At 40.9% G+C, this 22407-nt stretch overlaps 1 protein-coding gene across 2 annotated transcripts in view; it reads left to right on the forward strand.

The window, feature by feature from the left end:
* The first annotated feature begins 1179 nt into the window (after positions 1–1179).
* The window catches only part of ppp1r37 (protein phosphatase 1, regulatory subunit 37), a 28299-nt gene continuing 7071 nt past the window's right edge, over positions 1180–22407 (forward strand). The window contains exons 1-8 of one of the 2 annotated variants that reach the window (XM_077566154.1): positions 1180–1571; positions 1969–2735; positions 15583–15680; positions 17933–17978; positions 18767–18867; positions 20595–20714; positions 21853–22003; positions 22084–22239. In XM_077566154.1, coding sequence (XP_077422280.1) covers positions 2018–2735; positions 15583–15680; positions 17933–17978; positions 18767–18867; positions 20595–20714; positions 21853–22003; positions 22084–22239 — 1390 coding nt within the window. In that variant the 5' untranslated portion in view covers positions 1180–1571; positions 1969–2017. Of the gene's footprint in view, positions 2736–15582; positions 15681–17932; positions 17979–18766; positions 18868–20594; positions 20715–21852; positions 22004–22083; positions 22240–22407 lie in introns of both variants that reach the window. The other variant, XM_077566153.1, reaches the window with a different exon arrangement.

Below are 22407 nucleotides of genomic sequence, written 5' to 3' on the forward strand. Positions count from 1 at the left end.
CACGTCGCAAACAAGAAACGAAAATAAAACTGATGTGTGAAAACCAGGAAGTCGGTAGTCCCGCCTCCTCTGTGGCATATACCCAAGGCCGCTGGAAAAGCCAATGGCTGGGTGATACTGCCCTGTATTGGATTATCCGTGCAATGCATGTACTGTATCAGATCATATAAATCAGGGTTTTAATGGGGGGAAAATATACTCATGAAAGAGGGTTCAAAATGTCTTGAATTTAATATATAGTTGGCTTTATAGGGTTAAAAAACATTTTATTATAAACTATACAAATCTCAATTAAAAGTCTTGCGACTGAACATCTTTAGCAGTGTCCTCGCTTGTTCTTTTTGGGATCGAGCGCCTCATGAATCCTCAATAGTGACATTGGCCAGCAGCCTGCCAAGCTCCTCATCATTTTTGACCGCCAGCAGAATATGGGGTGAGGAAATGCGTTGTTTCTTGTTGGTATGGCAGACATTGCCAGCCATGTCCATTGTCCAGGATGTCGATGCAGAGGTACTCCAACACGCTGGCGAGGTAGACTGGTGCGCCATTGCCCAAACGTTTGGCGTAGTTGCCTTTTTTCAGTAACTGTAAAAAGTAATTGTAGCAAGCTTTCACTGGGTATAAAATGACACCATGTCAGGTATAAAAATAAGAAGCTTGGAGTTGCGGGCTTCAACAAGATTCACTTTTATTCCACAGCAACAGCCACGTGTAAATTGATGACACTTGGTTCTCACTCAAATGTCAATCAAGAGAACTGCAGCAGAAACAATTAGCATTTCTTCCGCAAGTCATGCATTTCATTTGATGAAAATGGAAAAGTATGACTAAAGGCACCGTATGGATTTTTGGGCTGTATTGTACTTGACAGTTTAAAAACACACTTCACGTAATGATTGGCGTTTTTCCCCTTCTTTTTTTTTCTGTTTTACGGGGAGTAATGTCTTTTTTCAAACCCCCTCCCCCTATTTTTTCTGGTTTTCGGATTATTATTTTTTATGTGAATGTAATACGCGTCCGTATTTATTTACACGTTTCAGAGTCTGTATTTTTTTTTCATTTTTATTTTACTTTTACATCCAATCCTGCATGTTCCTGTGGCAATCGTGTTGTATTTTGCAACACTTCGCAACAGTGCGATTGTTGAACGTAGCCCGGGTGGTGCGACGCGCTGACGTCAGACGTGTGAACAACAAACGGTTGTTGGGCTTTCACGAGCTAGCCTGGTGCCTGCCTGCGAATGGTGGCGTTAGACAAAAACACGTCCAGCTCACTGTACGTTCCGCCGCGTTGCCCGCTTACTGGACACATACCTTCCTCGAAAAAGCGAATGATAGTCAGGACCGAGAGCAGGTGTCTCGTCGGGCCGGACGTTAGCCCCGCGAAGACATGTTGAGGAGGACTCGGTGTGTGTCGGTGTGACGCTTGTTTCTTTTCTAGCCGCCAGTGCTGTTCGAGGAACTGGGATGTGAGCCGAGTGTTCCGGCGCGACACCCGAATTGAGACAACCACAAGGATTACTTTCCATACTTCCTAAATAATGGACTTCGAGGTGCTACGTGACGCGGCAGGTATGCGAGGATACGCGGGCCTAGGTGTCATTGCGGGTCATCAACTATAGCACGCTAGCTAACAGTTCAACTCGCCTAGTTCCAAATGAATAAGCTCGTTACTGTTAAAAAAGGAAAAAGATCGCTTTGCTAATGTAATGGAGGCGCCCTGACTGACTGACTAGCAGCCTGGCTGGTTGGTGGTCCTCTTACTGCTGTCAACGTCCAACCTTTCCCATTTGGTGGTAGAAAGTTGCCTCTTAACTGCTATTGCAATTGCACATGTCACACAGGCATCTTCTGTTGTATTATTGATTACCTCTTACACTAGCCCTCTAATTCAAAAAGCAATAATCCAAGTGTCCACTTAAGAATTTTGCAGCCTGTTAAACCCATTCCTGTTAATTTGTCTATCCAGGCTGTGTGATAAGCGTGAAAGGCTTTTGAGTTTAACTGGACATGAAAACATGAATATCGATGAGCAGCGTCTCGATCTGTGCAATGTCAAGACCAAAGCTAGCATGGACGATGGTCATCATAACACTACCTTTGGCACTGACGGGGTCCACATCTCTGAGCTAATAGCAGACGCCGACGTCGATAGGCAAACTGTGGTAACTGCCGATATCATGCCTCAGCTCACTGACAACCTTCAGGTGGTCGAGGGGGACAACCGCCAGATGAAGGACACACTGGAAATCGATGAGGTTAATGGGAATAGACAAAGCAGTGGCCACAGTAGGTCGCTGAACCTTACTGACTCCTTTCCTAACGATGGGGACCACAAGGACAATGGTGCTGTGGATAAAATGAAGGACGCTAAGGACGCAGAACCTGTAAAGTTTAATGACCCGGCAGAGGATTATGATGTCGGGGAGATGGACATGGGTGTGGATCTGAGCCTGGACGAGAGCGGTGTGCTGGAGGCCGAGACACCAACTGTTACGTTGCTGTCAGATGGTATTTCAGAACCCTCGAGTCAAGTTGTCCCGGCTGGCAGCGAGGCAGAAAGCCAGTCGGACGCACCCCAAACAGACGAGCCGTCTGGCACGGACCACGCTGTGCTGTATCCCACAGTGGAGGAAGGGGATGATAAACACAAACTGAGTGGCAAGAGGGTGACGTTTCCTTTAGATGACGACATTGTTTCTGGAGCAGTGGAACCAAAGGATCCCTGGAGACATGGTAATACCCTCAGTGTGTGCATGTGTGTCTTTTTACACATTATGTGTGAAGCTGATGGTTATCATCTATTGAACCTGTTCAGTCTGCCTGCACAATTTTGTCCCACAACAGTGTTCATCGGTCACACATAAAATTGATTTAAACATACTCCACTATGGCCCATTTGTACTCTATATACAAAGGAGTATCATGGCCACACTGAAAAGGAAAAATAGATAAAAGGAAAAAAAGTACACCACTTTGCTACCTGAAAAAGTTGCAATGTTGTGGCGCTAAAATGTGTTCAATATTACAAAAAATATATATTAATGTCCAGAAGAATAATAAGCCTAATGCCATGATATAAAGGATTTTACACGAATAATTGTTAGAAAAAGGAAGTCAAACTAAGAAAAAAAGGTGTTATGCAACAACAAAAAATTTGCAATCATACAAGAATGTCAGAATGTGACCACAACAAAAAGCTGATACTTAATGAGAATTTCTTCCAACTCTTACATCATTTTTTTTTTTTAATGCTCCAACGGAAAACCTTTTTAAAAAATAAAATAAAATAAAAACTGAGGGAGAAAAGTATTAACAAAATTAGGTCTAGACTTTTTTGAGGTAAAAATTGCAGTGTTGTAAGACTAAAGTCATAATGTTACAAAAATATGGTCTATTTAAACCATTATGAGAAAAAAAGCTAATGTCCAGAGGGGGGAAAAGTGTTAACTCTTTGACTGCCAAAAACGTTAAATAACGTTTAGTAAAATCCTATGGAGGTGTGCCAAAGACGTTAAAAGACGTTTGTTTCAAAACAGAGGTGAAACTAACCATTTTCTATTGTGGATTACTGAAAAACGGAATAAGGTAGAAACAAACTTTTTTTTTCTGATGAAAGATGAGAGTCTAATCTTTCATTTGGTAATGTGTTTCCATAGTCCAAACACATAATTTTCTATGGACCTTGAAAGATCAGTCAAAATGCTTAAAATCGGCTGGCACCCACGGCATCCCTTTTCTGAAAACGTCTGGCAGTCAAAGAGTTAATATTACAAAAAATAATTTAAAAATGTTACAGCAAAAAAAAAAATATATATATATATATATTACCAGAAAAAAGTTCTGCTGTTGCGACGATAACGTTTTACGGATTTGAGAAAAATATGTCACGTTGGTTAGAATAAAGTTACAGAAATGTGAGACTGGCGATTAAAAGTCTTAATGTTACAAGAAAACGTTTTAATGCTACGAGATTGTAAAGGTGGAGGATCGTAAAGGTGTCATTTTAATGATTGAGTATCGAAAATCCTATATAAACCAAAACGTGATTCCTGCCATATAATAATCCAGGGGTATCATAACTAGAAATAAATACCCATAGCTGCCATGCTGGCCAAATGTTTTGCAATTCAAACCATACCATTTATACGATAGTCCCCTGATGCATTTTGTTTACTCAATGATCATTTATCATATGTGCCTCTGTGTTTACTGTATGCCACAGTGTGTCCTCGCTATGGAATAAGCTATGGAAACACAAATGCACCGCCTTGCCAAGTCCTCACCCCTTTTACAAACACCAGTTTAAGTCTTTAATTGAAATATAAATAAATGTGCGACAAAACAGTTAGTCTTTTCTTCCAAAGTTGCAAAGTACACCTATGTGCCTAAAAAGACGAATCTAGTACAGAACCTCTCTGTATTTACTAAGGATTAGATAAGTCATCCCGACACTCTGACAGCCAATACAAGTGAGTCTGGGTGAAATTAACATCATTGATTGATTTGATGGAGAAAAGCTGAAAGATAAGATAGTAAAAAGATAAGCATGGTTAGTATGTTGTAGCGGATCCCAATGTTGTCTGATGTGTTCTTGTCCTGTGTACTATGTATGTTGTATTGACACTGTTCTAGGAAGTTGATGCCGGACTTGGCACATCCTTGCCTGTGCTGCTTGGCTGCTGGAGGTGTGTTTATCACAGCTTTAACAGTTTTAACAGCTCCGTCAAACAGAATGTTAAGACCAGAGTCGTTTTGGATCGCGTTATTTATTTATTTTTAACCATCATCATAATATGATTTTGCCAGTACAAGTTGGTTTCTTGTTCTGACTCACTATGCATCGCTGATAATTAAATTTAGCCAAGATTTCTAGTATCGTAACAAAATGCACTGCAATATGGGATCAGGATGGCCTTTTTTCCCCCAGACTTGAATTTCAAAGAAAAAAAAAAAGAAGAAGAAAAGAAAAAAAAAAAAGCTGTTTCTTCTTTGTTTTTTACTTCAGGTCTATCCGGTGCACTGCTGTTGGTATAGCGCCTCCATAATGGGGCAACACTGCAACTGCAGTTAAAATGCGTTGCTGCCTAGCTCAATTAACACAGCCCTCCAGCTGTGATATCAGTGGCTCAGGCCGCCTCTGAATTTTGTACACAGGAAAAACCCTGCGGTATTATTCATCGTGTTTTAGCATTAGGCTAGTTAATTTTGTTCAGGCAAAGTTATGCAGTGTTTGGTTAAATGTGTAAACACTAAACGTGCAATTCTCTCACTAGGTAACACCTTAACTACTCAATGTACGGTAAAGCACTGTATACTAAAAAATAAAATTACTCGCATTTGAGGAGACATGACAGACAATATAGATGGCATAGGATAAGCATCTCTGTTGTTTTACATACATGCTACATTCTATTCATGCATCACTTTGGTCAGATATTGCAGTCCCTTTCTTTTGTCACAGTAAGTTACATTTCCTGTTTTAATGGCTGTAACTATAATTCTTCTCTGTGCCACTGAATTTTGCATTCCCATGAACCTTTTCCCAATACAACATGACTGATTTTGTGTCCAGAACATATAATGTTTCTAATGTACTATGGTGGCTAGACTAGGTCCTATTTAGTATCCATCCATGTGTTTGTCTATTAGTCTGGCACCAGGTTGTAGCATTTTACTTTATCTTCTTAAAAAAACTGTGAATTGGGCCTGAAATCAAAATGCCTGTAGCTTTGTTTCCTTGTTCACAAAATGAGTCACTGTTCAGAACAGAGCTGACTAAATAGCTACAGTAAATGTTCACCAGGCAACACTAGAAGTGCAACTCTAGATTGTTGTGGTAAATGAATGAATGGGGAGGTATCATGTCTTACTGCTGGAACCTGGACTCAGGGGGAACAATAGTCAGCCTGCTAGGATCGCGTTTCCATTTTGCTGTGGGGGCTCTTGTATTTGCAGGGCCCTTCAACATGTGAGGCTAGAGTTGGCTGCAAAATAGTAGCTCAGTTGGTGGAATATCATCTTCCACAACCTCAAAGGAATGGACTGAAATGCCATCGCAGTCACACATTCCTGCACAGCGTTATCTCGATGGTTGGCCACTATTTGGTCCGCTGGGTGACTTTTAAGAACAAAATTTCCTGTTGGAATCAATTCTATTTCAAATAATTTGTTTCTGAATTCAAACTGTGCAGGCATTGTTTTAAGTAAGGTGTCAACTGCTTTAGAAAAATGAGCCTCTCATAAAACTACATTAGAAATAAAAAACACTCTCACAATGGCATACATTTATGGAAGCTAGTCAGTCGGCAGCTAAAATACTACAAATGTAAACATCTAAACTCTGATTGTCAAACAGAACGAATAGATTAACTCAGTTGCACGATACCAGTCACAGACGATCTCAATCCAAGTCCTTTGTTTAAACAAGCTATTCAATGCAGTCTTCCACCTGAGAGTCTTACCAAGTCGATGGTATTTAGAGCTCAGACTCATACCCTAAATCCCAATTTGCTATTTGCACTGACATTAATGACTGACTTGTAAATAAGTCACTCATTGTACTTTTCTGGGGGGGAGAGCAAAAACAAAAAAAACAAGAATAATGCAGTAATCCAACAGCTGACGTTAAGGCGAAACCTCGTACCTCCAAAATAGTCACTTTTCAGGAGACCCACATTAACTGCATATTTGTTAAACCATTAGCATTGCATCATCAAAGAGAACGCCATTTTCAACACTTAAAACTGGTATAAAAAAAAATTGTAAATAAATAAATAAAATACATGTGTGAACTGACCAATAGTATATATTTTTGAAAAAAATATGGATTTCGAGTCTCCACCAATTTGTGCAAAGCCTGAATGGCATTCATAACCAAAACAAAACAAGAAATAATAACCTACAACCAAAACGGCTCTAAATATCCACAAAGGTTGAACCGAGGCAGCTGGGCTTGTCTTGTTTGTTAAAGACGTTTGCCGTTCATCCAAAAGGCTTCTTGTAGGTGTGGAGTCTCCTTCTGTACTGTATGCCTCATGAGACTGAAGAAGCTTTTTGGATTAAATGTCAAACGTCTTCAACAATAGAAGCTCAGTTGCCTCGATTCAACCTTTGCGGAATGCCATGACTTGAGTGATCGAAAATCTACAAAGACAGATCTAAAAGTCGCTTAACAGAAGCAACACTTGTGCTAAGTCATCCACATAGTTACTCGATGTGGGACGGCGCAGGTAACATTTTTGTCCCACAGTTTGGTTCATTTTCAGTTCAGGTTGTGTGTATAAAGAGAGAGCAGCGTGACTTAGAAAGTTGTACTGGCCCGGTTGAGCCAGCGTCTGAAGGAGGGTATTGGCCCGTCATTGCAGTGCAGTAGCCCAAGGCCATCCAGCCGCTGTTCATGTTGAGCTCTGCGCACACACGGCATCAATGCCAAGTGAATTGTAAGTTCAAAAAAAAACATGGCCCACAAGCACTTATTGTCTTGTGAAGAGTATACCGAAAACAGAGTGCCGTCATATCACTAATGATAATAATGGACTAGTATCATGACTGTACCGTAATTGGACACTGGTAACATCAGGTCTTGATGAATAAATACGTTTTATTACTATTTTATTATTTCATATGTTGACCAGAAAATCTGACATTTTAAGGCCTGCAAGATACGACTGTACTTTGGAACAAACTGCAGGACCTCACTTCTAGCTCTACGACTGGCAAATGAATGTCAGTGAATCATCTTAGTATCGCATTGCAGGCGCGTGTTGTCATTTGTTCATCAGAGCTATCAGTCACCACAAGTATTCCTGAACCACATGGGACTTCTTAAGTCATTAAGTCGGATACCCTTTCTTAGTCAGATTACTCATATACTTAAGTAAGAAATGTACTATTAATAGTGTTGACGTAAACATAATACAATGCAACGCTTTGGCCAACGTTCAGGTCCACGTTGTGTCTTCAAACCTAGGCTACTTAGCACCTGGTTATTGGTGGCTCTATGACCGGAGACATGTTATTTGTCATGGTCGGTGACCTAGTGACACACTGTTGCTGTGCTACAGGTTGGCTCAGCTCGTTCTACAGCAAGCACTAGAATCACACTTCTTCTTCTTTTTCCTCGTAACCAGCCACCATTAAACAATGTGCTTTCATTGTACAAAGATAAACGTTGAGTGTTCCATTGGCCTAGTTTGTGTGATCAAAAGGAAGTAACTGAGAGTCATCCTTTAACACCTTTCGCCTGGGAAAAATTCCCATAAGGATTGTGTGAGAGAACGCGCACAAAAAAGACAGGTAAATAAAATATTATTTTTTTCCAAATGTGTCGAGCAGTGATTTCTCATACCAGGTACTCATGCCTGTGTCGACCTTTCTGTTCGCTTGTCAAACAGGAATTCCTTGCTCTCCTGCTCGTGGACCTGCTCTAAACTGTGCGCCGACAAATATTATTTTAACACGGCACTCGTGCACGTATTGCACATTAAATACCCCCTTCATTTAAAAATAGAACCCTTGTACCCTTCATCGTGCCATCTGGTCCCACTCATCAGTCGTGTGTGAGACGTGGTTTTGTATTTTGAGGACTGATAATGTGAGATGTTTTGTGGATTTTGCAGCGCTCAGAGTGGTACTTGTTGTGGAATGGAAGTCTAATAATATTTGTTGGTTCGTTATTTCGACTATAGTAGCGCTAAGCATTTGGCTTAACTTCTTTGATTAAAAATGGGTAAAATTAATAAATAAAGGTTTTCTTTTAACGTGTTTTTATGAAATTGTGTTTCTCTATATTATCTCCTGTTTCCACACAAAATGTTGTTTCGGCTGAAAATGCAATGAGCTCTCCATTTAGTGGATTTCAGACACAATTAATCAGCAAACAATTCCACACAATCGAAAGAATTCTTAAGTGCAAGTGGTGGTTATTAAGCCACACATGTGGAAATAATCTCTTTTGTATTGATACAGTTCTTGGTAATATCAGTCTCTCTTTTTGGAATGTGCCCTTATTTCATTTCTGCAACTCTGTTTCATCAGAGTTTTTCGTCCAGGCGTTTGAGAGCTCCCAGCATTAGAGCCACAGTCCTTCTCCTACCGCCCCACCTTTGTGGATCCAGCTGTCAAGTGTGAATGACGTTGCTCTGGTGTCCCGGGAGAGGTGCTGCAGACAGGGAGTGGGGCATCTATTTTGAAAACTGGCATGGGCATGTTGAGCGGGAGCTTTTGTCAGTCGTTGCTTCAAGGCAATTTTCACTTAAAATATGTTGAAAGTTGCATCATAAATGGTTGCTTTTGCCAAGTAAAGTTATCGGCCCCTGTCTGATTAGTGTTGGAAAGATGTCCGTTTCTTGTGATGCTGTTTCTACATTTTAAGGTCAACACTTGTGTTAAATGTTCAGTGACCTTTTAAGGCTGATTGGCCTAACAACAGTGTTTGCCAACGGCTCAGGTTTCCCCGTGCACACAAAAATGTCAGGTAGGTCTTCACACATTAAAAAAAAAAGTGTTTGTTTACAGCTATATACAACAGCATCATCCAAACAGTAACACAAATGACACACCGGGCACCTTGCCAGAAATTCATAGCTATTACTCAGTTTTGATAGACAAAACAAGCTTTAATGAAATCAATAATTTAGATGGTAGTAACAAGACTCCCAAATCATTACCAGGGCACGTTCCTCTCTTCTCTAGTGTGCAGGAAATACGATTTGCTCAAATGAGGACCACAGTTAGCATTGGCGCTATTCTTTTTTGTTTATTTGTTTATATATTTGCTAGAAATGTCAGAAAAGTAACCAAAAAACATCAACAATGCATCTAAGTTGGCAATACTAAAGACATGTCATTCCTGTTATTCGCTTGCTCTGCTAACAAGTATTGCATTTTATTTTGACTTCATGAAGACTGTGGGGGCCAATCAGAGACTGGGCCAGATATGCCGTGAGTTTTGAAGTTCCATAAGGTTAGGAGGTCCGGGAATAAATGAGCAGCAAACAACTTTTGGTGTTGGTTTGAGACACACACCAGTATTTTTCTGTGCACCCCTTGTTAGTGTGGCTGTGGCAAGCTGTATTGAAGCGTACCGCTCGGTGGAAATGTGGCTTAATGTTGTGGCCAGTGAGTTTATATCTGTGACTGAGTGGATTATCATAAGCTGGTTGCGTTTCGGTATGTGTAAGTGCTCCGTTTGCAATCTCTTCCATTGAATGACAAAATGGTTTACTAGTTATTGACTTCTATCAGAGAGACTTAAAAAAAAAGATCAATACGTGATGACTACCTCTTTTCAGATACACAGTTTTACCATTGCAGAGAGCTAATAGTTCAAGAGGATTGTTTGCTAATTGTGTATTACCCACTGCATAACCAGGTGTTTGTTTAGTGGCTGGTTGGCTCTAGTCAAGGTCAGTGGCTTGTAGGTTAGGCAATAAGCTGCACTCTCCTGTAGTCCTCTTGCTTTGTGTGTTAGTCCAGATCTGTAGATGACTGAGCAAGAGAGGGTTTCTGCAGTCGCTTGACTGTAATCTGTTCTCTAATCAAATGCATCTTATGTTGGTAATGACAATCTTAAATCCACTGAACCGTCTTAATCAAAGTGGAAAATTTGGAAGTCTGGTACTGATGCACACGCTCACTAATTTGTTAAATGAAGGCACATTGTTTTCATGAATTGCATGGCCACTTTCCATTAGGTTGTCTTGATTGAAATTAACACTGGTGTGCAGCGGCATATTTTAGTAGTATAATCAAAAATACGTTTTTCTAAGATGAAAAATAGCGTTGATTTTTCAGGAGTCAAGCAGCCCTATATGATCACATGCTAAGGACATGAATGTCCTTGAGTGGTGGTCAGATGGTTGGCACAGCAACCGTGACCCGTTATGCTATATAAAGGCTTTTATTGTACCTTTTAAAAGTGCAAAGGTCTAAGTGCTCTACGAACAGATTAGAAATGCAACTTTTAAGGTATGCTATCAAAATTCAAACAGTACTGAAGTGTAGGAGTGCAGAAGGGAGATTTAGATGAATAATAACTCAGATTTAATGCCTAGAATAATGTAAACCTGACTTTGATGGTTTAGTGAGATTTCAACATTATGTTGCCTGCACCAGCACTACCAGCTGTTCAGCTGTAGTAATTGATTTATAATTTATGACGGGCCGAGTTCCCTTGTTGCCCGCAGTTTTATGTTCACCCCAAGACACCAGTCTGACTGACTGACTGACAGTTGCACTCAACTCACATTCAACAGAGGCACTGCTTGGACTGTCAGGAAATGACTTTGCTTGCTTTCCCCTTTAAACACCTCAAGCTCCAAACAAAGCCCGAGGTGAGAAGTGTGCCAGTGTTAAATACAATTTAGAGACTTAAAAAATAATTGGTCCACCTCGCTGAATTGCAGGTAGCCTGTGTATGAAAAATCAATCGATGCTGCCTCCCTTCCAGCAGATTTATCTTCAGACCTCCATTGACCCGCGCTTAAGCCTCTTAAACTGGGATTGTAGTTTGTCTTGGTAGACGCTATCAGCATCTCCACCTTTTACACGATGTGAAACGACCTTTTTGTTTGTCGTTACCTCCCTGCTTCCTCCGAGCATGGTTTTCAAAGATGTTTGGAGCTGCCGTTTCCCCCTCCTCCCAGTCACCACTCCCTCCCGGCATGTACCAGCAGCACAGGAAGAGGTGACGAAAAACAAAAGACAGTAATAGCAGAGCATGGCTCACAATTTAATGATCTTGCCAGGCTGCAACCCTGCCTGGCTATTACCAAGTATTTGACTGTTTCTTGCTGAATAAACACTACTATCTTTTTGCTGCCTTGTGTCAACTAAAGGTGTCCCAGTACCCGACCCTTAACAAGGTTTGAACACTCATGTTCTCTCTCCCTCTCGAGCCATTACTCTTTTCTGAAATCAATGAGTTGTGTGTGTGGAAATGCTGTGTGGTAAGCAAGAGACCACCAGCCGGCAAACTCCACCTTCCCTGTGTTTGCACACACTTACGCCACCTCAACTCGGCACAATAACTCTTTTCCAAGGACTTGGTGTTGGCTAAGGGGACACCCTGTACCATTCAAGCTTGCAAAGCTGAACACAGAAACTGTGAGCAAGTGTAGTGCAACCTTTGTGTGCAGTGTGGAATTGGACTTACAGTAATTTCTGGACTACAAGCCGCTACTTTTTTCACTCTGTTTCGACCCCGCGGCTAATACAAAAGTGCGGCTTATCCATTAGATCACAAGGGGGCGCACTATAAAGGAAGCGCAAGAGCGTCAGGCAGAGCAAAACAAACCAAGTGAGCCCAAATACAGTATGTGAGACAGAACGAGAGCACAATTTGCGCCCTCATTATGCAAAAGAAAGTAGCGGAAACCCGGTGTGGTAACATTAAAACAGCTGCAGCTTACAGTTGAGTGCGGCTTAGATGTGTAACAAACTCAAGTATTTCGCAAATTTAGCTAGCGAGGCTTATAGTCAGGTGCGCCTTATTGTCCAGAAATTACTGTAATTGATTTCTCGATTGAGTGGGTTACTCAACATAAAAAATTGGGCACTTAAAAATTTATATCTTTTTTTCCTTTAAATTCAGCTACCACAACATGAAATCATAATAGGATGTACAACAAAAAAAAAGTAAACTACAGCTGTTAGCAGCTATAAAGGGCACTCGCAACCCTGGCCACGTTGGGCTACTGTCACATAGAACAAGAACTCCAAATATTAATGTTTTTGCCAGGCCTTGTGTGTGCAAAGGTTTTTTTGAGTATCCATTAAAATGAGACCTCTGTAAAAGGCCAAAAATTGTATGCAATTCCCAAAATGAATTCAAAATGACAGACTTCCAGTTAGGTTTAGCATATGGCTACAAAAGTCTTTTTTTTTTAGGTCTTTGGCTGATATTATGCCCCGCAGTTCACAAATCCAGTCAGGAATACTCTTGTTTAAAATTTGTAGAGGGCGCTATAGAATCATTTATTGAATAGAGGTATTCATCACGTAAAAATTGCACATCAAACAAAAAATAATGAACCATTGAATATTTAAACACCAAACTATTAAACCAAACGATATAATCATGTCAAATAACATTTTGTTCATTTCATGCTCACATTTTGCATAATGCAAAACACTGTAGACACTGTGCAAATGGAAATTAGCCTAATATTGCTCTAATTATAATCATTCAAACACCAAATGCCAACACGCATGACTCATCAATACGGAGTATACAATAATACTCACAGCCATAAAGTGTCTCTGCTCTGTGACTGTTAAAATAGCAAAACATTATCACTACGTCTTCTTCTTGCTTTTAATTACACTGCATCTCTTTGAGTCTGCACACTTCAGTGCTGCATGTTGCGGCACAATGCACTACACTTCACTACATTGAAGATTTGCAACTCTATATATTCAAATTTGTCTGTATAAAGTAGAAACGATTGCTTATAATTCCACGATACAGCAGGGGTTCGCTGTTCTAGAGAAATGGGTTCCACGGAATTAAGGAAAAAATGGAGTATTCGTCAGCATGGCAGCAGTGATGGATGACTCGCCATAAAACATGAAACTCTTAATTCCATGTCGTCTTGTCTCGTGCGTGTTTTCGATTAAACTCTCACGAACTGTGTACTCTCGAGTTCGCCGCCCCATTCATCATTGACTGCAGCTTTAATTGTGCTTGTTCTAGGCCTCTTATGCTTTTGTGGTTACATGTTGCAGCTGTAAGTGGTTGAACTTCAGAATGAGTAGCGTGACCGATGGCACCGTCAGGAAATAGTGGAAAGGAGATGGAGCAGACTGATAAGTTGATGCAGACAAAGTCCCACCTTTGCGAAACGGTCTAGAATGCTGACTGTCACTGAAAGTTGAACTGGCACATAAACAGCAAGCATGTCTGCCCTAACTTGCTATTAGCAATTAGTCCAGTTTGCAGAATGTGTATTCATTTTTTTAACTTGGGTTTTTTTTCTTTCTGTTCTTTCTGTCACTTCCTCTCGACCAGAGTAGAAAGTTTGAATGTTTCAAAGTCACCTGATTAGATTTAGTAGCCGCAGCATCGAGTGGGATGGGAGCAATGACAAACCTCCCACATACACACACAATTCTTTCTTTTTTGAGGACTTGAATGGGAAAACTCTGAAACGGGTTCCAGTCTGTGATTCTCAATAGTCAAGAGGCTCTACCAGCCTGAAACTCTCTTAACGGCCAACATTCTTTTGGAATGTTGTAGTTTTAGAATTCTCTGTTAGTCTTATCCAAAGCTATTTTTTGGTCTCCTTTGGATTTTGCCACTATCAGAACTCAACTACTCAGCACAAAAAAAGGGGGTAGCGAACACAATGATTTGACAGCATGAGCGTTGGAACATGATGACTATATTTCTGAAGTGGTGCATTTAAACTCGTGTCTTTTCTCCCCCCCCCCCCACCTCTCCATTCCTGTCCAAATATTCATGCCTCAACAGAGCCATCCTGACATTCCTCTCATCTATATTTATCAAAATACTGTTATACATGTTTAGACTGAGTCATCGTAAAAAGGTTATGAAACACTGTGACACTGAATAAGACACTTCTTTTGCTCGATCTGCAACATGTAGGATGGCATTCATAGTGAGTCATATCAAAGTTTTATAAAGATAATGGTGCTCAGAAGTAGGACTGCAACAAGAAATTGAATAATTCGACTAATTCAATTACAAAAAAGTCTAAGCAAAATCTCTGCCTGAAAGCTTTGCAGGGGATGATTTTTCCATACAAACTAATGTTACTTCAGTGGCACGCATCACTGTAGAAATGAGTTCACGCGACTCAACGGGTTAGTCAGTTAACTGCCAGCAAACTACACTCTTACTTGCTGACTCCCACGTCACTCACCAGGCCAGGCCTCACTTTTTAAAGCCATACACTCAAAGTCGCAGAAACGGAACGTGTGGATGGCAACACCAAGTGGACAGAAAGAATTTCTGAACCTCACATTCACACATTAATTTTTAACAAATACTTCTTTTTTTTAATTCAAAAGCTACATCCCTGTTTTTTAAAGCTATTTTCAGTAGTTCCCCTTTGCCATGGTGTAGAACTGCAGGTGCTTATAATCGGGTGTTTATAACAGTTTGCCCCTCCACTCTATTGTTTGTGCATAAGGTAGCCAAAAGGTTAGAAAACTCAGTATAATGCAGTGTAGTTTTGCAATTGTCTTAACTGCAACTACAATAACTAAGTTTTTTATTCTAAATATGTCATCGTTGGCATTGATTTTCTTTACTAATGGAAAATGAATATAAATGAACTGACTCTAGGGTGAGATAACCTCTAAATCTACGAATAAATTGTGTCTATACTATTCTCCCGATTTATGTTAAACTGTGTTTAGAATTAGTCGTGCATCTTTGGTCTTCAGACTAAAGGCCAATTATGAACATTATGAAAGTCTTTTGGTAGACTTGTGTCTGTAATAGATGCCTGTTATATATTATTCTCTGTGTGTATGGTAGAGAGTCTCGGTGTATGGGAATTACCCGTAAAGTTCAACGTAAACTAAATGTTAGCTGTTTTCTTTTGTGCTTTTCCAGCTCAGAATGTGACGGTGGACGACATCCTGTCTTCGTACAAACAGGCCTGTCAGAAGCTCAACTGTAAACCCATTCCCAAAGTGCTCAAACAGATTCAGGTGAGGTACAAAAAAATAGATTCCCAACACTCACACGTATCCTCTTGTGTATAGATAAAACACACAGCTAAACCACACAGATGAATAGTGACTGGGAATTATGTCACATGCCTCATTGAATGTAATCACACCCCCAGCCGGCTGAACTCCTACTTCTTTTTTCTACTTTATCCCATTTGCTCTCTAATTTGATGTACCCAACTGCAATTTACTGCAGTCTGTGTTCCTGCTGACTCTGCTATCCTGAGGCTCGCAACTGCTACTGCTTCTTACCGGTGTGGCTCCGACAGCTCTAGTCCATGTGCAGATACCTCGACCAGCCATAAGAACCACATAACCGGACAAACTTGACCCGGTCCCTCCCTCTCCCAAAACCATGACATGTTTTGCTTTGACACTGTTTTGTTCAGACTCAGAAGGCAATTGAAAAACAAAACAACCTATTACTTGTGTGTCTGTGGTCGTCCTGGGTTGTAAACTCCAACCAGGAACAAAACTGCTGCTTCTTTCATTTCTAAGAAAGAACCCTAAGAAAAGGATTTCTGTTGGGACATTTTTTCCATTCGATAAGGTACAAGATATCTCTCTTGTTTTCTTTAGCTGCCTTGTCTTGTGGTTTAGCCAGCAGTCATGAGTCCCATAATCCCTCTGTAGGAGCAGTTCCTCAAATCCAGTGTGGTGAGGATTGCCTTTGTATGTGAATTAGCACATATGGTTGCTGTGGGTTTGAATTAGTTTTCTTGCAGTTTCTGCCTTGGTTACAAAAAGGTTCGTATTTCAAGAGCACCCATTGAAGAAGGCCTTCTAGTCGGTTAGCGGCAGGTCGAGAGACTTGCCAAAGGAATCAGCATGCCTGGTCATCCGAGAGTTAACATCGCAGCTACTTGAGGAAAAACACATCACACTGCTAAGGCCTTCACTTTATGGTCTGGGTACATTTCCACTGGCCCGATATGGTGGCCCATATCACCAGCCTCTCTTTCCTGCCCTTCTCCCCTTTTTTTTTTTGTTATTCACCCATCTTGTTATTAGTCATTTGTGGTGCTTGGCATTTCTCCAAACAGCTTTTTTTGTATTTATGCTGAGTCATCACTTGAGTAAGAATCCATGTAAACAAGACGTTCAGACATAACTGTTGGCCCGTTTTAGGGTTTTTGCAAGAAGAGTTCAGTCAACGTTCGGACCCCCGCCTCTTTTCCACTAAATGCACTCTTTATTAAGACTATGTCATGCATGCGGCAGCTTGCCAGGGGGCCCTACAGGTTATTTGCATTTCAGGTCCGTTATTAGTGACACTGGGCGTTTATAAGGATGACTGTTTAGCAGCTGCATGGTGAATGCCTTCGCCACCGCAACTGCCATCAGAGTCTTCGGGCCTTATCACAAAGAATCCAAAGGAACAAGTGGTTTTGTATACGGGCAGCATATGTATGCTAGACAGTGGAACTGCAGGGGTTGATCACAATCTCTCTACTGGTACACCTCCAGTTTGTTCATATTTAGAAACAACTATTTCACATAATAAATGAATCGCTGCAGTGTCAAACTGCTGCCTTTTATACATCCTTATTTCACTGTATTTACATTTCTTTTTAGCTAGTGGCCCTCTAATATGCAATTGATCAAAACTAAATCTAATGTATTTTTCTTTCTATATTTATTAGCTTTTCTATATGCCATATGATGTATCTTTCGTAATGTCATCCGAGCTTATCAAGACCTGTTGAGTCATGCAGGGGTGCGGGGGCATCAGCACGTCCACCCAGGCTCAGATAATTACCAGCAGTGTGGCACGGGGGCAGAGGTTATGGAGTTCATGCTGAATGGGATGGAGAGCCAACTATTTGCTGGCGCACAGTTTCGAGGGCAGCACTCCCAGTGTTTGCGTGGGCGAGTGTATCACCGGGGCAAGAGGCAAAAAATACAGTTTTGTTTGATGTGCGATGCGCCGCCTGACAACCTCGTCTATCATGGAGTTCACACCGACTGCTAACTAGCGAAATCGGTAACTTTCACACTCACAGTGACATGCATATATAATGTATACAAGGAAACAAACAAAACAGGAGAGCACCAGATTTATCATGCAAATGTCCATCTCAGATTACATAAGAGGAAGTTTGTTTAGATTTTTTTTCTCTGTGGTATTGAGGTTTCAAAATGTGCAGTGCAAGATGTGATTTCATAAGAAACTTTGTCTCTCACTTATACTGTTTGATTTTTCTTTTTTTTTTCTTTTTATGTTATTGCAGGAACTTAAAGACCTGACCCAGCGAAATGAATGCTTGGATCTAAAAGGTAAGCACCAAAAACAAATTGTCACAAATTTAGCTTATGATGTGGTGATGTTGGAACAACCTTCACAATACAGCCAAAGTTGAAGACAAGCCAATCTGTGGCACTACTTCAATTCCAAAAATTTTTGCAAGTAATGTTAAAAAATATATCCTTGACTGTACATTAGGGCTGAAACAATTACAGGGAGTCCTCCAGTTCGTCCGTAGCACCTTCTTTTTCGTTAATTTCCCACAATAATCACGCCATTTTTAAGTTATTTAAAGTTGTGTTGCTGTTACCTTCAGCAAAGGTCGGCTCGCCATCAGGCGCGTCACAATTCTGTGTTTAAATTTGAATTAGCTCTTCCGGGTCACACTAATACGTTTTTTTTTTAATTACTGTACAAAGTATTTTGATGTAAATATGGACCTTAACGGGGAAATCCGACTTAAATCGAAATTCGGGTTACATCGCCAGCATAGGGACGTAACTCCACCGTAACTTGAGGACTTCCCGTAATCCAATAAATCTAATAATTGAACTCCCCAAAAAAGTTGAAGGAAAAGCTTCACAGGGTTAATTTTTCCATACGCACTAATAATAGTGCGTACACACACATACCATTCCTTGTAGAAATACTTGGATTTAAAGACAAAGAAAAAAGAAGATAAAGTCCAATATGTCACCTGCAAAACAGAACTAATATCCACGATCGATTGGTTCAAATGTATGTTAACTTTGGAGGTTCCACTGTAAATTATTTTGTCCTGCTAGAGAATAATACACTAGCTTTGTTTGTTTGTGCACAGGTGAAAAGTTGGACTACAAGGCGTGCGAGTCCCTGGAAGAAGTTTTAAAGAGGGTTCAGTTTAAAGTGATAGACCTGGAGCAGACCAACTTGGATGAAGATGTAAGAGCAAACCAATTTTCACTTTTCAATACTCAGACTGGTGGGACTAAGAGTTGAGTATGTGTCATGGGATTTCTGATTATACCACATCTCCCTCAGGGATGCAGGCAGATAAGAGGCGTGCGTGACAGTGTGGACCTGAAGGATGTATCTTGTCACAAGACAGCAAAGATTCTGTATCGTACACAGTGAGAGGTTTATTTCCAGTCGCAGACACAAGTTGTGCTCGCAGCCAGACTGAGGTTGCGCTGGCATGTGAAGCTCACTTTAATTACTGCCTGCCGTTTTGTTCTGCTGCTCTCACAACTTTTATCCTGCAAATAAATGCAGACAGCCGAACAAACCAGCCGCTCTCAGCGGAGGCAGCAGATGCACATGCCCCCTCTTCACCCAACGTAGGCCAAAATCCCCATAAAGGGAATGAGTCACCAAATAGCATCACCTCCGAGTCGGAGATGGATGAGTGCAACTGAAATAAGAAGCTGAAAGGAATGGGGAAGGCAGGATAGCAAGTGGATTTATTGGAGGGGAGGGGTTCATCAGATTCTCATGGTGTGATGAGAACTGATAGACACTTCCTGTTGATGTCTCGCAAGTGATATGTGAGGTCATTTTGAGAAAGCATCCTTTAAAACCAGACAGGGTGGACCGCTTTTGGATTGGCTGTGACTCACTTTCAGATGCTGGAAGATAAACACACATGTATACTCAATATTATCCCAGTAAACACACACACACACACTCTGGGAGATGTGTAATTTGACCCTAAAAAGCAGCATGTCTGATTTACTTTGCTGTATTGCTTGTATTCCTTTTCTGCCACTGTGGGGGATAACATGGCATATTTCTCCATCAATGTCTGACTTGATCAGTAATATTAAAAATAATCACATCACATTGATTTTTTTGTAGTATTTAATATATTACAAAAAATATTCCAAAGACATGTACGGCAGGTTAATTGAACGCAACAAATTGTCCAGAGGTGTGATTGTGAGTGTAAATGGTTGTTCGTCTATGTGTGCCCTGTGATTGGCTGGCAACCAGTTCAGGGTGTACCTTGCCTACTGCCCGAAGCCAGCTGGGATATCTTTGCACCTCAGGACTATTTTTTTGTTTTTCCCTTTTTGTGACCTTTATAAGATCATCTGAAAATGACATAATCAGCCCTGATTTCAATTTCCATGACTAGATTGGGACAACTCTAGTGATAAACTTACTCGGGCCTCCTGAAGCTGCAGCAATCGCTTTTTATCGACATGCTGACTTTGCAGTCCAGGGAAGCTCACCCCATTCACATTTTCATTCAAGACTTACGACACACACATTTACTATAAAATGGTCCCTAGCAATTATTTGCTGTCTTCATTTTCACTTTCTGCTTCTGTTTTCATGCCAGCAAACCTCGGCAGAATATAACTACATCCACACTCTACTGCCAAAGAAGAGTAATGCGTGATTATTTGAAGGTGCATCAGTAGTACAAGTAAAAGCACCGTTAAATCTGCAATCAATCCCAACCAATGTATTTTGGTCCACCCTGTAAACTCGGCTGCTCTCACCCCCAAGCATAAAACAGTTACCTTGACCACACCAGCAATCCTAGCATACAGCAAAAAAATAAATAAAAAACTTCAACCATCTGATTCATCGGTCATTGTTCAACATTGGTTACCTGTTGATTAATTGTTGGCATTTCCTTTTTGTGTTTGTTCTCTGCTTCTCAGGGTGCCTCGGCTCTGTTTGACATGATCGAGTACTACGAGTCGGCCACGCACCTCAACATCTCCTTCAACAAGCACATAGGCACGCGAGGATGGCAAGCCGCCGCTCACATGATGAGGAAGGTGAGAGATGGCCTCCTTTGCAGCTTTATTTCAGGAAGTTATTTGGATCTCAACACACAAATGAGGAGTACAATTCAGTTGTATTGCGAACCAGTGGCATAAGTTTGCTGTTAATTTTTTAGTTAAATGGGAGTAAATTATGTATTTGGACCACTTGGCAAAATCAGCTGGTTGGTTATGTGTGCATGACAGCACAATTCAGTTGTGTTACAATGATAGTCATTCAATGATTTGTAGTTTAGTAGCGCTAAAATCCTCACGCCACTATGACCACAAGAGCAAGCTTATTAGTCATCATAACTGTGTTGTAATGAAGAAATCCTCCCTGAAAGAGCTTTATAAATGTACACATTTACCGTTATTTTTGAAGTGCTTATGTCAATTCCCATCTGACACTGCCCCACGTTACATGACGAAGTTTACACTCAGCAGACACATGTCATCAGCTCCAGTACAAGAGCCGGAGCAAAAATGGAAAAAAGTCAGGCAAAGTTTATGGTGAAGTCGGCGTTTTGGCTGACATTTAAGTGAATTAATGGAATGTGCTGTGAGTATAGATGAGGGCCATATGTCCTTCCATCAGTGGAACATTCTGACTGCTTGTTTTAGGTTATTTTCTGTCAAAGTTGGTGTCATCGGCTCACAGCAACGGTTTGCAGGCTACTGAATGTGATCGATGACTGTCAATTGTAATGCCACATTTTATTGATTACACTATTTAGGTAAATAAGACATCTTAAATTGAACCATAACGGCCTTAGAAAAGGCTGTAATAATAGCCACTGTGCCTCATTTTATCTCTTGAACAAATAAAAGCCTCTTTTTGGAGCAAACCAGCTCCCAGGTGTGAAAAATAACAAAAGGTCTCTGACATTTTTCTGTAAAAATCCATCACATGCAAATGCAGAGTATCTCTCTTGTTACATTGAGGACCAGTGGGTGGAGCAAGGCATGTATCGAATTTTCAGAACCCTGTAGCGCAAGAAAAAAAGATGAACGACTTATTTTGGTTTTATTGGAGACTCTGAGTTACCACCGACTAATATAACAGCATCTGATGAAATGATATCGTAATAGTGTTCATCTGTCGAAAACAGATTTGCCTTTATTGGTCTGCGGTTGTTTTCCACCACCACAGACGAGCTCCCTGCAGTACCTGGATGCGAGAAACACCCCACTGCTGGACCACTCGGCTCCCTTTGTAGCTCGAGCGCTCAGGATCAGCGGCAGCCTGGCGGTCCTGCACCTGGAGAACGCCGGCCTGTCCGGCAGACCGCTCATGTTGCTGGGTAAAAGTTGCACAAATTACAACAATGATTGCGTTCCATCAATGACTTAATTTCACTTTTCCTTTTTGTTGTGTTTTTAGCAACGGCCTTAAAGATGAACATGAACCTGCGGGAGTTGTACCTGGCCGACAACAAGCTGAACGGCCTGCAGGATTCGGCCCAGCTTGGCAACCTGCTCAAGTTCAACTACAACATCCAAATTTTGGACTTGCGCAACAACCACATCCTGGACTCGGGTACTGTAGCAGCCTAAACTGTTTTCTTTATTGCTCATTTAGAGCTAAAAAAAATTTTTTAACTCTTTAACTGCCAAAAACGTTAAATAACGTTTAGTAAAATCTCACGGAGGAGTGCCAAAGACGTTAAAAGACGTTTTTTTTCAAAACAGGTGAAACTAACCATTT

The sequence above is a fragment of the Vanacampus margaritifer genome, chromosome 5 (assembly GCF_051991255.1).
Source record: "Vanacampus margaritifer isolate UIUO_Vmar chromosome 5, RoL_Vmar_1.0, whole genome shotgun sequence".
NCBI classification, from domain to species: Eukaryota; Metazoa; Chordata; class Actinopteri; order Syngnathiformes; family Syngnathidae; genus Vanacampus; species Vanacampus margaritifer.